At 36.2% G+C, this 16,500-nt stretch overlaps 1 protein-coding gene across 20 annotated transcripts in view; it reads right to left on the reverse strand.

Annotated features, from left to right (window-relative positions):
• The window catches only part of slo (calcium-activated potassium channel slo), a 116,082-nt gene that overhangs the window by 6,098 nt on the left and 93,484 nt on the right, over positions 1 to 16,500 (reverse strand). For 15 of the 20 annotated variants that reach the window (XM_090157606.1, XM_090157595.1, XM_090157607.1 and 12 more), the window contains 7 exons: positions 14,567 to 14,599; positions 12,627 to 12,780; positions 9,243 to 9,332; positions 3,289 to 3,457; positions 2,369 to 2,593; positions 208 to 397; positions 27 to 128 (listed from right to left, as the gene is read on the reverse strand). In XM_090157606.1, the coding sequence (XP_090013732.1) occupies positions 27 to 128; positions 208 to 397; positions 2,369 to 2,593; positions 3,289 to 3,457; positions 9,243 to 9,332; positions 12,627 to 12,780; positions 14,567 to 14,599 (963 nt within the window). The remainder of the gene's footprint in view (positions 1 to 26; positions 129 to 207; positions 398 to 2,368; positions 2,594 to 3,288; positions 3,458 to 9,242; positions 9,333 to 12,626; positions 12,781 to 14,566; positions 14,600 to 16,500) is intronic. The other 5 variants (XM_090157603.1, XM_090157598.1, XM_090157599.1 and 2 more) reach the window with 2 other exon arrangements.

Consider the following 16,500-nt stretch of genomic DNA (forward strand, 5'->3'; position numbering starts at 1 on the left):
GGTCTCTTGTATAGACCCTTACTTACCTAGCTCGGTAATTAAGGGCACATTAGTTCCGTAGACTGATCCCCTTCTCTGCAACACAATAGGGCTGCCCATGGGCGAAAATCCTTCTTGCCCTGCCGGGTCTGCAATGTGACAAAAGAAAGTTTCTTTTAGGTTCACCTTGCCTTTCATACGCAACAAAATGAGTGCTGGTATACTGACACTTGCTGTGCGTCAAGACTCCGATGGTGTCGTCGAAGGTCATGGCCTTGATGTTGAGCGAGGCCAAGATCGCTTCCTTGTCCGCCAATGTCGGGTCGTCGCTGCTTGGAATCTTGGCGGACAGAATGACGCACATGTCGCATAAGTTGATGTTGACGGCTCTCAAGTCGGCCCTACTCAAGGGCGAACCCTGAAATTTTCACTCGAGCGTTAGTTTTTTTAATGTTATATTTCCCTGGAGGGCTAACTATCGCGTGGCTCCCACCAGGTTCCTAGAATACTTAAAAGTCCTTATGTTTCCTCAAGGTCCCAAAGTACCATGTTTTCAAAATAAATCGAGGGGCTGATCACTATCCGTAATCTGTGTACAAGCCTTAGCTTTGACGCTACTAAAGTGATTACGTTATCGATTACAGATTTAGCACTACCAAAGGCTGTACTCGCTGTAATCGGTGTACAGAATTTGAGGAAGTTGTTATCCCCTCGAACAGGGTTGGCAAAATCCTTGTTTTTTCAAAAAGAACAGAAACAATGTTTTTTATTGTTTTAAACAAGATTCATTGTTTGTAACTGTGCGTTTTAAACTATTCATTATACTTATGAATCAGACTCACGAGTAAACTCGTTTAAAGAAATATTACGTATCATTAAACGTATTATCATAAGTGGCATAGTTACCCTAAGTGTGTGAATAAGATGAATTTTTCAATGATACCTTGTTTAACGAAAGTGACGTAAATGACGTCATTTTTTCCAGTGACGAAATTTACGTCATGTGTTTGCGAAGCGGCGTCTGCGGCGCGAGCATTAAAAATACCATATAGGGTACTTGAACGGAATTCGCGAGTCCTACGTTTCTTTGGTCTGTTTAGAACAACCTCTAATTGAAGTTTTTCTGTGGGAAAGGCTCCTATTGGCACACTTAGGGTAATTATGCCACTTATGGTATTAAAATAAACTCACAGGGCGAAGAACCAAAGAGTACACGCTTATTTAAACGAGCCACGAATTTCGCTAAGCGTTGTTGACCAACCATTGACGGCCTTAGGGTTTTCGATGCCCCATGCAAATACTACCTAACCTGTAGTAGGGTTTTTAATATATCTATCATCCTGGAATTTTCGGTCGCATAGTACTAAGAAAAGGGAAAATAGCTAGTTATCTACACATTGTTTTTAGTTTTGGTTTATTGAAACGTGCACGTCTGCAGTCATAAATCATCACAAATAAACAATGTTATAAAAAATAAGAACTTAGATACCTCTATAATCTTAAAACTTCCATCACATCATAAAATTTCAAAACAATCGACCGAAATTCCTTAATTTTTATCTAGGAGTGCCGCCTAGTCGGTTTTAACCCGATCTGTCCAGACCGGCCGTGTTTCTTGTACCGGCACAGCCCGACTAAACAGCAACCATACTTTTATCTCGTGCATAGGTAGGGTCCCAAATAGATGTATATTGGCAGCTATATACATTCTATTTAAACAAAAAGACAAAATTCAATGCGTTCGTAGGATTTTTGCACTGGTAGGAAATTTATGAAATCATATCGAGCCCTTTCAGTCTCTTTTCAGAGAATCTTAAAATCCAACTACCCGTTATCAATACAATTTACCTTTCTTGGAGCCTGGGAATGGTTTTTTCTATTGAATAACCAAAATCTTACAAAAAAACAATGAAAATTTACCTTATAAAAAACATGTTTAAAACAAATTGGTGTTTGTTTAAAATATTTGTTTTAAACGTGTTTTAAACACTTGTTTTAAACATTTTGTTTAAAACTTTCCAACCCTGCCCCGGCCTCGAAATAAATACGCGGAAAAGCACGATTGACTTAATATATTTGTATTATTTTTTTCAAGGGCAGTTCACTAAATGGTCAAAGCTGAGGTGTATCTATGCATGATAGTTACTTGAGTCAGTTTTTGAGATAATTAAGAAATAAATACATTTTTCGGATAGGCTGATTAAAAACTAAGCCCGCTTTTGAAATAATTTCGTTCAAATAAAGATTTGATTTGGTATAACATTAATATATAATAAAAATAATCAGCTAGGCTAATAACCAAGGAACCACATTAGGCCCAAGTCCTCCATTAGTGTATATTTGTTTCCCCGGCTATATTTCGGTGGGAACCCTGTGCTGGTATACTAACGTTTAGAACGGAGATTTTGGGCAGATTTTGTAGCATTCTCCATTCCCTCCTCAGGTAGTCGACATTCCCAACGATGACGACGTGTTTCAGTTCATGGTAATGAAAGTTACTGGCTCGCAAAGGCATGACTAAGTTCCTTAAACCGATCAGCGGCGAGTCAGGGTCGGCGAATAAGCATACCACCACATGCCCGTTTAGCACGGTCATGGCGGCCTGATTTCTATCCTGCAAGTGGTCAAGGAAAACCATTTCAAAACCCTTACTAAAAGCTCGGACAAATAAAATTCTGGACGAGAATCTAGATAGCTAGCTTGGTCTTTTCATAGTAGCGCCGTTTGTAGCACTGCGGTGTCTGACATTGAAAAGATTTTCACCGAAAAATTAGACAAGTACTGTTTTTTTTTTCTGGGAATATCATTTATAGAAAAATGGCAGAACATAAATTAAATATTATTTCCGAATGTTTTTGGGAATGTTTTAAAAGTAGTGCAGTAATTAAATTTACAACAAATGTTCAAAAGGCCTAATTTCTTTTAACAAATACAGATGACGCAATCTATACCGTTTTTAGTCAAATATTTTGATTTTGAGTGGAAACGTTTCGCGATTCTGTCAGTAGTGCGCTGGCAGGCTATGCAATTTAAAGAATTGGGTTTTCGCATATGATTCTTGTCCATTAGTTTATTTGCCAAAGGTATAAGCCAGAGGTGCCCAAATTTCCACTTAAAAAAAATCACAATTTTGTAGGTCGAAATTGCTTTGTTTCAAGGTCGAAATGACCGTGATATAGTAGATTAAATTTGCTTAGATCACCATTCTCAAAGCAAAATCGCCATTTACTAAAGATCTCCCATTTGGGCATCCCTGGTACAATCGGGTCTGCGCTAAAGTTGATCGCGTTCGGTTTGTCCGATTTTTACCAAAATGCTGTCCTCGATGGCCCTAGCCGGACACCAATGGAACATTCCCGTCGAATCGTACTTCATTTCTGTTTTCTCAAAGTCAAAGTCCTTCGATTGGTCGTCAGCCAGTCCAACTGAAATCCCGGAGTTGGCTGATCCGTTAGCTCCCGCTGGGCGGCTCGCCGGCCTGGCAGAACGATAACCCATTACTCAATCCGATCCCTCATTACCGACACGATGTCCGCTTTCCAAGACCGTGTCGGTAACGAAGGTACCCAAACGTTCGAAAATCATCTCTTTTATGAAGGGAAGTGGCGGTTTCAGAAGCAATTTTCTAAAGCCGCACAGCGTTATCCTACAGAGGCTCAAGTACAATAGGCCGTTTCAGTAATACGATCGGCGCATGCGCAGTGGCTGACGTGCCATCAACTATCAGATAATTGAAATACCTAGTACGTAATTGACATTTTTCCCGTTTCAAAATACTGACGTAGATGGCACCACGATAAATACTGAAGTGGCGTATTAACGGTAGCCTCTTCAAGCCATTATGAAGTAATTTCGACATTGAGTTTCTGCATCAATTGCGAGATATTCGATATCGTAAATAATAACAATCCTCGGGGCTTGCTAATTTAAATCAATGGATTTTTTGAAAACAATCAATGTTTGTATTTCAATGGAAAAAATACATATGACAAAAAATAATTTTTAAAACAATTCCAAAGGAAATTTGCGACAACTAAAATGTTAAATAGTAATTAATTTGAATTAAGATTTGATTTAATTTAATTTTATATTATATAACCGAGAGAAGCAAAATGTTCACCTTTAATACTGTCAATAATAAATCAATAAATTTAATAAAAAAATCCAATTTAAATCAAAGTAAATCATTTGATATGACTTTCAAAAAATCCCAAAAAATGCCAATCCTACTTCTAGGCAAACATTGCATTTCAGATTAAAAAATGTACATTTGGAGTGTGAAACCGAAATTCACGCTTTCCGGGTGAATGTAAATATTGTAGGGTAATTTTAATTCTATGCAATTCATATGTGAATCTCTTAATTGTGCCATATTATTTAGTCTATTGTCATAATTATTTTACGTCTAAATTAATTGGCTTAAACCACATTACGAAATAAAATCTACGTAACATGGAATAATTTGCTTTACTTTACTTCATAATAGCTTAAGAATAAATAAGCTTTGCAAGAAAATGGCGGGCTAATATTCTTCGAAATTTCTGCTTTTGAACTGCTTATCAATTTAATTACCGTTTAAAGATTAATTATAATAAAACGGTTTAAACTAAATTCGCATAAAACAGAATTTCGAGAATATAGGACTAAGTGTTTCAAATAAAACTACTCTTAGCATAAATTTTGAAACACCTCGGTTTTCGTAGTATGATTAAAAATATCAGAAGTGTAAAATATATTTCTTATAGAGAAGTGTGAATCGCGTCCATTGGAATCAATCTCGAACCTTCGAATTTCAAAAGTGCTCTTTTCAATTCTTCGTCCTACCTCTCGCGTAAGAGATATTTTATATACTTCTGACAATAGTAACTTTAATTAGTATTGAAATCTACGAAGTATAAAATAGGAAATTTTATCAAGCATGTTTTAAAAAGGTGTTAAATATATAGAACTGTATATTTAGAACAATGTATTTATTCTCTATATAAAAATATATAGTAATAATTGAGAAAGGGTAATCGGAAATGTACGGAGAGGGGTCGGAGGTTAAAAATCGGTTAATTTTTCTTTTGGGATGCAATCTCATGCAAAAGCCATCACCAAGCGGAATATTCTTGTACTTTTAAAGAAAGTCATTCTGAGAAGGCAGTAATAAGAATGAAAGGGAAATGCAATCCGCAAATACGTATGACCAAAATGAACAATGAAATATAAAGTTTTTTTTAAGAATAAAACCATAGTTACCTCATTTTTACACGGTTTTTATTTCTGAACCGAAATTTGGTTAGTTTTGTGTTTGTTAAGGGAGTTGTGCTGGAATTCACATTATTGGGTAGAGGTTACGGATTTAGGATTTATTTTAATTAGACTTTTCAATTATCTTAAAGACGCCAGGTGGCCAACTTCTCGCGTTCGCCGTTACGTGACTCTGAGGTAACCAAACATACTAATTCGTAAAATAAAATTTGTAAATCAATTTCGATATTCCAAGGAAATGGCACACATTAGGGCGGAATTGTACTGTAAAAGAGTTTCTAGTTCCAATAGCACGTGTCTTTAGAGGTAAGATTTACACCCATCATTTTGTATTTGGTTAGTTAATGTCTTAAGGCTAGATTTATTGAAGGGCTAACTTTCAGAGTATTACTAAATATTATCGTGTGTTTCCAAATATTATCGTTTGTTCGTATTATCGTTTGTTGCCGAGAGTATTCTCGTGTGTTGCCTAGTTTTCTCTTGCGTTCCCCTTATCGTTTGTTGCCGAGAGTGTATTCTCGTGTGATGCCTAGTTTTATCGTGTGTTCTCATTATCGTTATTTTCCGGGAGTATTCTCGTGTGTTTCCATTATCGCTTGTTGCCAAGAGTGTATTCTCGTGTGATGCCTAGTTTTATCGTGTGTTCTCATTATCGTTATTTTCCCAGAGTATTCTCGTGTGTTTCCATTATCGATTTTTTCCCATTATCGTTTGTTACCGAGAGTTTTATGTGTTCCCATTTTCGTGTGTTGCCTAGTATTCTCGTTTAATAATACTAATAATCAGGGTTATGGCAAGCCCTTCAAGCCACTCGGGCCACAATTAGTGGGAGGGTTATGGCAAGCCCTTCATGCCACTCGGGCCACAATTAGTGGGAGGGTTATGGCAAGCCCTTCATGCCACTCGGGCCACAATTAGTGGGAGGGTTATGGCAAGCCCTTCATGCCACTCGGGCCACAATTAGTGGGAGGGTTATGGCAAGCCCTTCAAGCCACTCGGGCCAAAATTAGTGGGAGGGTTATGGCAAGCCCTTCAAGCCACTCGGGCCACAATTAGTGGGAGGGTTATGGCAAGCCCTTCAAGCCACTCGGACCACAATTAGTGGGAGGGTTATGGCAAGTCCTTCATGCCACTCGGGCCAACAGCTGCCTACACTCAATATTACCGTTAACCTCAACTAATTTTTTATGGAACAATGAAACCAAAGTATAACCGTGTGTTGCCTTAAATTATCGTGTAATACTAAGTATTCTCGTAAGTTTCTCGTGTAATACTAAGTATTCTCGTAAGTTTCTCGTGTATTGGCAAATATTCTGGAATATCACTCAATTTTCTGGTTTATAATAATATTTTATTTGCGCGTAATTATATTGTAATAAAGCATTTCATCATTATATTACCTGTAATATTAGCATTTTACGATTAATACTGAAGTGTACGAGTATTATCTTTCAAAAAATGTGTAATATAAAAAATAATATATAAGATAATACGGTACTTGTAATACCACGACGTTAGCCCCTCGAGTCTTGCAATTTAATACGTTATAACTAATTAACTTGAAATTTGCATCCCTAGCGTTGTAGACACCATTTCGAAAGTTGATCTAGCTAATCCAACTAACTATAACGATGTGCTTCGGTGAGGAATTCACAAAGAGAAGCTGGAACCTTGGACGAAGAAACACGGTGACGTCTCGCGCGTAGCATCTACAGAGCTTTTTTTAGCGGCGGAACTTTGTTACGGCTGCCGTGAAAAGGGGGAAGAAAAAGGGGGAGAAGTGATACAGATAGCAATTAGGCGCCATCAGTGGGAGAGAGATAAAATACGCTCTTTTTTTAAGCGCGTGACCAAACACCATCTTCTAGTTTAAGCTAAAGGGTCAAAGTTTTGGAAGTTATTCAGCTGCAGTGACTAATTGTTTTTTTTAAATTAAAGTTCGTTAATATATCTACTATTCCATTATGAGAACTAAAAAATGCGTTGTCAAAAAATGTAAAAGTGATTCGCGGCATTATTAAAAAAGTTACGTGAAAGAAATGAATTTGATGCCTTGGCCAAAGCCTAAGAGATCTCTGAAATAATGTTAAACTTGGATAAAATGGCTCAACCAAGCTGACTTTAATATTGAACGCGTATCCAAAAACACACGCAGGCTTACATATCTGATAATAATTACATATTTTGAACGCGTATCCAAAAACACACGCAGGCTTGCATATCTGATAATAATTACATATTTTAAGCCATAAAGCAAATAAAAACTTACCAGAACTTTCTTTATTGGAGCCATGCGTTTTTCTTACGTAAATTAAACCTTCACAAACCTAGAGCAGACCGGCTCGGATTGGTCTAATCATGTGACAGTAAATAGCCAATAATTACTGACTCACTTTGGTCGCTAGCGACACCGCGCGAGATAATTAGGAAATAGGCAACCCGCAACAAAGCTTCGCCGCGAAATATTCGCCGTGAGACGTCCCTGTTTCTTCGTCCAAGCTGGAACCGTAAATTTCTCTCATTTCATGAATCAAACTTAGTACATAACTCACAGCTTTGGATAGTTTGGGATGTTTGACTATTCTAAATGTAGCGCACCTGACTCTTAGTCACTGTTAGCATAAGTAACGTAATAAAAATAAGTATGGCAAAGTACTATTCTAAAGTGAGTCGGTTGCAATAATGACAATATAGTCATAACGTGGCCAAGGAGTGACAATATAGTCATAACGTGGCCAAGGAGTGACAATATAGTCATAACGTGGCCAAGGACTGACAAGGTGTTACTAGTGTTTGGAATTACAGTGGTAACGATTCCCGACAAATCTTCACCGCCAACCTTTTTACGGTGCAACCAAGTCTTAATGAAAATTCCAAATTAGAAATATCATTTACTTTTGCGAAAGAATTACGAATTATTGAATCACAACTTAAAATTGACAATAACAAAACCATTATAGCTTCATTTAGCAAGTGAATTATTGTTAAATTGAAGATACTAACGCGTTGTTAAACAATTTTTCCAAGGCAGTGACGAGTGCCTGTTCCATTATGCAAGTCTATGTCATACTTATGTTTATTATTTTACCTTTTTTTTAATCAGTGAATAGACCTTTGAGGAAAATCGCAATGCCAGGAAACAAATGAACCACCAAGGGATAGTCTCTATTTCGCGAAGGCCATTTAATTTTTATTTAACAATGACCTTATAATTAACGTTCTGCTCATCATCATAAGGTTAATTTACATAGCATTACTGGTTTACATTTTACATCCTAAAAATATTACAAAAATTAGAATTTGGATCGAAAGGCTGTATATTCTGTTTAGTAGCAACTTCTCAAAATGGACTGAAAACTGCCGATATTTTCTACGTAAATTATCCCGGTATTTATTTTATCATGAACTTGAGTAAACAAAGCGTCAATTGGAAGGTCTTTGTTAATGGACGTATAAAGTAAGATGTTCATACACGTTTTATGTTTTTGGCACTAAATAGACCTTTATAGTGAAAGGTATACGATATTCTCAAATCCTACCGCCTACTGCTAAACAACTGTACTGCTTAAACTTTTGGAACACTCCCATAGTAGGCTGTTACAGTACAGATTGTAAATGTGTGATTCGAAAATCAATTGTTATCCCTAATTTTCAAAATATCATACGCGAATAAAGAATTTATTGGGTACGTCACGGAAGAAACTCCGCGTCCAACGTAGCATTTCCCCAGTCAATGGAAGGAGTTTCCACAAAGGTCAATTTAGAGGGGGAAATCTAAAGGGAATTCGCATAGCAGTTGTCCACGTAATGGCACTGAAACGTTTGGAACTTTGTATAGCACACATTTATCCCTTAACGAAACAAATCAGACGATAAAAATCGAATTTTCCGATAAAAAACGAGGTACTTATTTCTTTAATACGTATATGAATCAAATATGAAATGAAAAATAAAAATATAACGAGAGATAAACTTGCGTATAAAATAGTGAGATAGAAATAGTGGCATACATGAGCTTTTTTACTTCGTAGGCAAGGTGTAAGCCAGCATACACGTCGGGTGCGACGGTCCTAAGGCCCGGGGGTGTACCAGACACAGGACTGAAAGATACGCCAAGATAGAAAAAAAAGAGAAATAACCATGACTTTGGTTTAGCTCGTCTTTCAACCCTCCTTCTTCTGTTAAATTGCGTATCTTAGAAATAGATTCAATCGTAATTCGTGAACAACAAATTTGGCAATTTGATCGGTAACATGAGATTACGGGAGCGACGCGTTTGTCGAATTTTCGGATCAATTTCATTTTTAAAACTCTTTTGTTATCGAAGAGAGTAAAGCGACGAAAAGAAAATGAAAAACTTAAAATAAAATCTTCCGAAACTAAAAAACAAAAGATGAAAGATATATATATATATATATAAATATATATAAGTGCATTACTTTTCCGAAGTGTGAACAAGCAAAACTAATAATTGTAATCATAATTGTATTGGAAAAGAATAATAAAAAAATCAACCAATATACACGGTTATGTTTGACCACAAGGAAAAGATAGAGACAAGCAAACACACGGTATATAAAAGCGACAACACCCAGTTTAAACGGTTTCGGTGGCTCTCCCGGCGTGTGGAACCTAACGTCATTTACTATCTATACAAAGAATTCGACGGTGTGTGGTTTTGGCGCTAAAGAGTTGTTGTCTACGTTGCAGTGACGTGAAGTAACAAGATGTTTTTTAGATTTCGGTCCCTGTCGATTAAGTTTTCTCAGATGACCTTTTTTAAACTTTCAAGGGCGTGCACGAGTGAAAAGGTGAAAGTTTGTTTTTGTTTTAGATTCTAGTAAATTTGTTAGGAATAAATACGATATCAATAGGTAGCCCCGTTCGTGAACAGTCGGAGTTCCATTCACCCAACCCGCGATCCTGTATTGTTTACATATTTCCCAGTAATTTTAAAATGGCCCTATAAAATACTCTATCGGCATTGTAAAATCCTCAACCTGCAATTTAAAATCCTATAACTACATAATAAAATTCTATACCTGCGATATAAAATTCTATACCTGCGATATAAAATTCTATACCTGCGATATAAAATTCTATACCTGTGATATAAAATCCTATACCGGCAATATAAAATCCTATACCTGCAATATAAAATCCTATACCGGCAAAATAAAATCCTATATCGGCATCGTAAAATCCTATACCTGCCATATAAAATCCTAGAACTTTCATAATAAAACCCTATTAAGATATTCATACACTACATTTTGTTTGTTATCATTTTCCTTTTTCGGAGTATATTCAATTTCTAACTTTTCGTGAGGGCTTTCGAATTTTATCATTAAAATAAAGAAATTTGATGTCACATATCAAGCAATATTAAGTATGAAACTTTGCGCACAGTTACGATTACTAAGATTACCGAGAACTGGTTAAGCCCCCTCCCCAACTACACACTTCAGTCTATGGGAACTAGTCTCAATAATTAATGATAGTTATGTGCTTGAGTGACGTAAATTTGACGTGATATTTCGCGAGAAGAATACGTAACCAAATGATCACGCTCCGGTCCTACTCCTCGACACTTGCACGAATTAACTACGACAACTTTGTTTTAAAGGTATATAAGATTGTCAAAATATATCTATCAATTTAAAACCAGTAATTGGGACTTAAAAACGCTGTTTAAATTCACCATAAAATAAAAAAAGTTAAATCTTTAATATATTCTCCAATACAATGTATTTAAAGTTTTTTCCTCATTATTATATTATTTTCATTTATCGACAGAAAAGCCACCGACCAGCTTAAAAAAGTTTCGGTGGCGCAAACGTCCACCTTTTCTGGTGTGGAGAAAAAACCAGCAAAACACAATTTCAATGTTGCCAGATACAGATTTATTCGTTTGAAATGAAACACGACGGATACTTCATGGTTTAAAACATTTTTATTATAATTTTAAAAAAATTATAAAAACGCTAGATTTCGGGTCGAAATTAATTGTAAACCTGACGCCTGAGAGGTTTCGACCCGAAAGCTAGCGTTTTTATAATTTTTTTTATTAATTGTAGTATAGAATTTATACCATGGTTAATAAATTAATTATTTAGGATTATTTTGTTTGAAGTTTGCGTTAAATGTAGGTGGCAGTGAATAATTTAAAGCATAGTATCGACTAGGACTAAGCACTTGACTAGCTTGATTAATTAAAATTTCGTTAACAAAATACAGCTATCTGAAATTGCTTTGTCGTTGAAACGTCAACGAGGACTAATTAGCCATTATTTTTCTGTCCAATTACGCTTATTAGAATTTTCGTGTTCTAATTAAACTAAACTTTCTTAAGCTGTCCGGAACTACGCAACCATGAACCTTTTTACTAACAGTCCCATAAAAGGTTTAGCTTCGCCGTGTCCCAAGCTGCGCGGAACTAGGCGCCATCCAACCTTTTACTAACAGTCCCACCAAAGGTTTAGCTTCGTCGTGTCCCAAGCTCTCGCGGAACTAGGCACCATCCAACCTTTTACTAACAATCCCACCAAAGGTTTAGCTTCGTCGTGTCCCAAGCTCTCGCGGAACTAGGCACCATCCAACCTTTTTACTATCAGTCCCACCAAAGGTTTAGCTTCGTCGTGTCCCAAGCTCTCGCGGAACTAGTCGCCATCCAACCTTTTACTAACAGTCCCACCAAAGGTTTAGCTCCGTCGTGTCCCAAGCTCTCGCGGAACTAGGCACCATCCAACCTTTTTACTATCAGTCCTACCAAAGGTTTAGCTTCGCCGTGTCCCAAGCTCTCGCGGAACTATAAGCACCATCCAACATTTTTACTAACAATCCCACCAAAGGTTTAGCTTCGTCGTGTCCCAAGCTCTCGCGGAACTAGGCACCATCCAACCTTTTTACTATCAGTCCCACCAAAGGTTTAGCTTCGTCGTGTCCCAAGCTCTCGCGGAACTAGTCGCCATCCAACCTTTTACTAACAGTCCCACCAAAGGTTTAGCTCCGTCGTGTCCCAAGCTCTCGCGGAACTAGGCACCATCCAACCTTTTTACTATCAGTCCTACCAAAGGTTTAGCTTCGCCGTGTCCCAAGCTCTCGCGGAACTATAAGCACCATCCAACATTTTTACTAACAGTCAAACCAAAGTTTTACATTGAAATTGGCCATGTACCGTTCGGGGTTGGAAAACATGGAACTCCGAATGTGTCGGTTTGTCGTGTCTGGGCTGCGCAATTTGGAGGCCAATGACGTGATCTATTAGCTACGAGGATGATAGAGAGACAGTATTTGCAGTTTGTAGAGGGGTGGTACGGTGTGTTAGGTGACGATGGTGTCGTGTATTCAGATGCGGAGGGTTAATGTTTCGTGGTGGGTTTCTTTGTACGTACCTGGGGTTGGGGCCACCGGCACCCGCCGAACGACCTCGGCCGTTCGGGGAGACCACGGCTACTGCCGAAGAGTTGCTCACGTTGGGAGGATGCGGCTTGGCGTGGTTCCCACGACGATGCCGAGCCATGCTTTGTTGGGAATGTAATTGAGTGGCTGAAAGAAAGAGACCCACTTTTAACTAATACAGTTCAATTGTATCTAATTAAAAATAATCCGTGCAACCTTTTCGCCAGTTTACGGCTAACACTGATATAAAATATCAAATAGGTTTTCTAATACCAAATAATATAACGTTGGTTTAACAGTGTTTTATTTTTCCGTTCTAAGAAAATCCAAAATGACGCCAAGGGTCAATAAACTAACCACTAAAAGACAAAGCAGCTGACTGAACAGTACCACACTACGCGTCACGGTACATCGCGTTCTCTTTTGATGGCCGCGAAACTCAACAATCATAAAAAAACTCAGTGATTTGAAATACCAAATCGTTTCGGCCACCCTTTTCGAATATTCGACAATTTGGATATCCGTGAACATTTTCAAGGTCTGTTCGAGGAATCGAATATTCAATTTGGCATTAAATCGAACTATTTGGTGTAACCAAATATTTTGCAAAACGCTTCCTGTTCGGCGGTTGTACATTTCCTACAGTAGAAAAATATCTAATCCTATGTTATGCATTGTGACTAAATTGTTCCCCTAGAGAATAGGTTATCAATCCATTGCCGCCGTTTTTAGTTATTTAAGTAACTTCAATGACTTTTAAAGTTCTTGCAGATTTCCGGTAAAGCCATCGTAATGATTAGAGTGCTTTCAATGAACGTAGCTTCTTAGGCTCTTTTGATTCTCACCATTCGGCACAATTTCTACTTTTCAACAATGCACGTTCTCCCTTCTCGTCTCCAAACTTTTCGGTGACCGTTTACCATCTTCGCAGTAAGGTGTAATTTTAATAACGTCGTCGAGTAGCGGTTGTTTCAGAATAGGCTGCTTTTTTCGACTTTCATACGACATAACAATATGCCTAGAATTCTACTACGGCTTTCAGAACTATTTTATGACCCGTATTATGGTATGGGCAATCTGTGCGCCAAATTCTGCCCAATTTAATAGATAAACCTTAATTATAATAGTTAGTTATATCGTAAGCGGTATCGTTTTGTACACGTTTCATCCGTGGGGCTAACCACTGGTCGTAATCTGTGTACACTCTGATTGCGGTAATCGGCCTGTAATAATTCTAATTCATTATTCACTTCATGTGTAATCACTCCGAAATCATTCTGTATTCATTGTCTAATCCCCCCATAATTAATTAATAATAATTCTGTAATCAGTCTGTTATAATTCTGTATACAGTCTGTTATTATTCTGTAATCAGTCTGTTATTATTCTGTAATCCGTGTTATTATTCTGTAATCAGTCTGTTATTTTTCTGTAATCAGTCTGTTATTATTCTGTAATCAGTCTGTTATTATTCTGTAATCAGTCTGTTATTATTCTTTAATCAGTCTGTTATTATTCTGTAATCAGTCTGTTATTATTCTGTAATCAGTCTGTTATTATTCTGTAATCAGTCTGTTATTATTCTGTAATCAGTCTGTTATTATTCTGTAATCAGTCTGTTATTATTCTGTAATCAGTCTGTTATTATTCTGTAATCAGTCTGTTATTATTCTGTAATCAGTCGGTAATCACGGTTATCTCTCTAATCACTGTAATCTAATCAGTCTATAATCAATCCGTAATCATTGGAATATCTCTAATCATTCTATAAATCATCCCGTAATCACTCTATAAATCATCAAGTAATCACTCTAAAGTTGATCACTCATTACGTGATCTGTGTACAGAAATTTGCGACGTGGTAAACCCCTCGATTATATAGAAATGTAAAGTTTGTGAGTGAATGATGCTGTCGGTACATTAATAGACTTACTCGGTTCAATGACATCCTTGGAGTTATCAGCTGCTGATAAAAACGCATGAAAATAAACATTCAAAAATAAATAACGTTCAACAATTCGCTAAATACAACGAATAAACTACGATAAAGTTTTGAAAATAGAGACAGAGATATAATGGAAACAAAGTGCTGTTTTAGTGTATTGGTTTAAGAAAATGATGCGGAAAAAGGATCAGAGAAAAGTCAAATGCGTGCAAATTATATCAGAAACGAAAATTTTACTAGAAAGAACCCCGTTTTAGGGAAAAATTCAGAAATACCCATTTATGACTGATTTAGTTGTCTATTTCCAACGATTAACGTAAATTTGCACACAAATTTTGTCTATGAAACTAAATTATCTACCATAAAACCACTGCGACCTATTCTATTCTAAATTAAGAGTCCACTACTTATAAGTCAACACAACCCAAAATAATTTTTAATCGTTGGAAGTTATCGGTATTATTTATCGGGGAGTTGTTTTAAATTAAGCGTTAAGTTTTTAAGTTAAAGTGATGAACTTAGTAGGAGTACTGGAGTTAATACCATGTGATAATTAGTTTAAGTATTGTACGTCGTATTGGGTCACGAGGATCTTTTTTAAAATCAACCAACTCTGTTACTCCTCATTTCAAAGGTTCTTCAAAATTTTTGGCGTTCATTTCAATTTAAATCTTGAAATTTCTAAATCATTTCTGTAAATTTTTGGTGCTTGTAATTTCTAATAAAACTCAAAGGGTACGACAAAATATTAGAATTCCATGAATTTAAGATGAATGAATTTTCAAACTATCTACAATTTTCAGGGTTGGGAAAAAACCCGTTTTTTTTTTAAAAAAGCCCAAAAAACCTTTTTTTTTGGGTTTAAATCAGGTTTTTTTAAACAATGCTTTATTTTACTTTTAATCTATTTTTCGCTTTTTTTAACCGTGCATACATATTACCATAAATCTATAATATTGTAACAATATTATACACTTATGATATTACCAATCAACTAAAAATTAATGAGTATTATTACAAGTCTCACGTGACCAGAACAAAGTTTTAGTTTTGGTTTCATTTTTGATTTTGTTTAAAAGCAGGGTACCCAGGAAAATGGCTCGAAACTTTTATAGAAATAATAAAAAAAATTTCAAGCGAATTAAAGGAAAATATAGGAAACACCATAAGGGAAAATAAAGATTCTTATCGAAAAACAGTAGGTGAAATAAAGTGAAATATAGGAGGAAGAAGGCTACACGACGACGGAATATTTTCGGTTTATATACTACATGAGAAAACCTAAGGAATTTAAAGGTAGGTATTGAAAATATAGGAAATTTGGTCACCTTGCAAATGTTTTAGAAATGTAATCATTTTGGTAAGAAAATGTACACACATTTTGGAATAATGTTTAGTAAATTAAAAAAAAACAAATTATTAAAAAACCATTGGTTTTTTTTTAAAAAATAACTCGGTTTAAAACATGATTTTAAGTTTTAAACCATGGTTTAAACCAGCCAACCCTTACAATTTTATTCGCCAAAGAACTAATTCTTCTTAAGCATCTACACGAGCGTACATTTTACCATCTATGTTGTTCCTGCACTTGTAAAAATTACGCCTATAATTTATGTCAGTAATTTTAATATTTTCTAAATAATCTTTTTGGGTAATTTTCATAAGAGTTACGATAAAATGGGAGTTACAGTATTTAAAGCGCCATCTATTTCCAGAAAAGAGAAATGCTTATTACGTAGTTTCCTTTTCTTCCTTTTCTACAGAAATTTAAAGTCTGCTTTCGATAACGGCAATAGATGGCACCACAAATACTAAAGTCGTGTATTGGATTTGGTTATTTTGAAGTATTTAGAAATTTATTGAAGTTATCAGTGTGACCACCTTTTCCAGTATTTTCAGTGTCTTCCTTTATTTTACACTAT

Source organism: Leiobunum rupestre, chromosome 9 (assembly GCF_980474605.1).
Source record: "Leiobunum rupestre chromosome 9, qqLeiRupe1.1.hap1, whole genome shotgun sequence".
In the NCBI taxonomy this organism is placed as follows: Eukaryota; Metazoa; Arthropoda; class Arachnida; order Opiliones; family Sclerosomatidae; genus Leiobunum; species Leiobunum rupestre.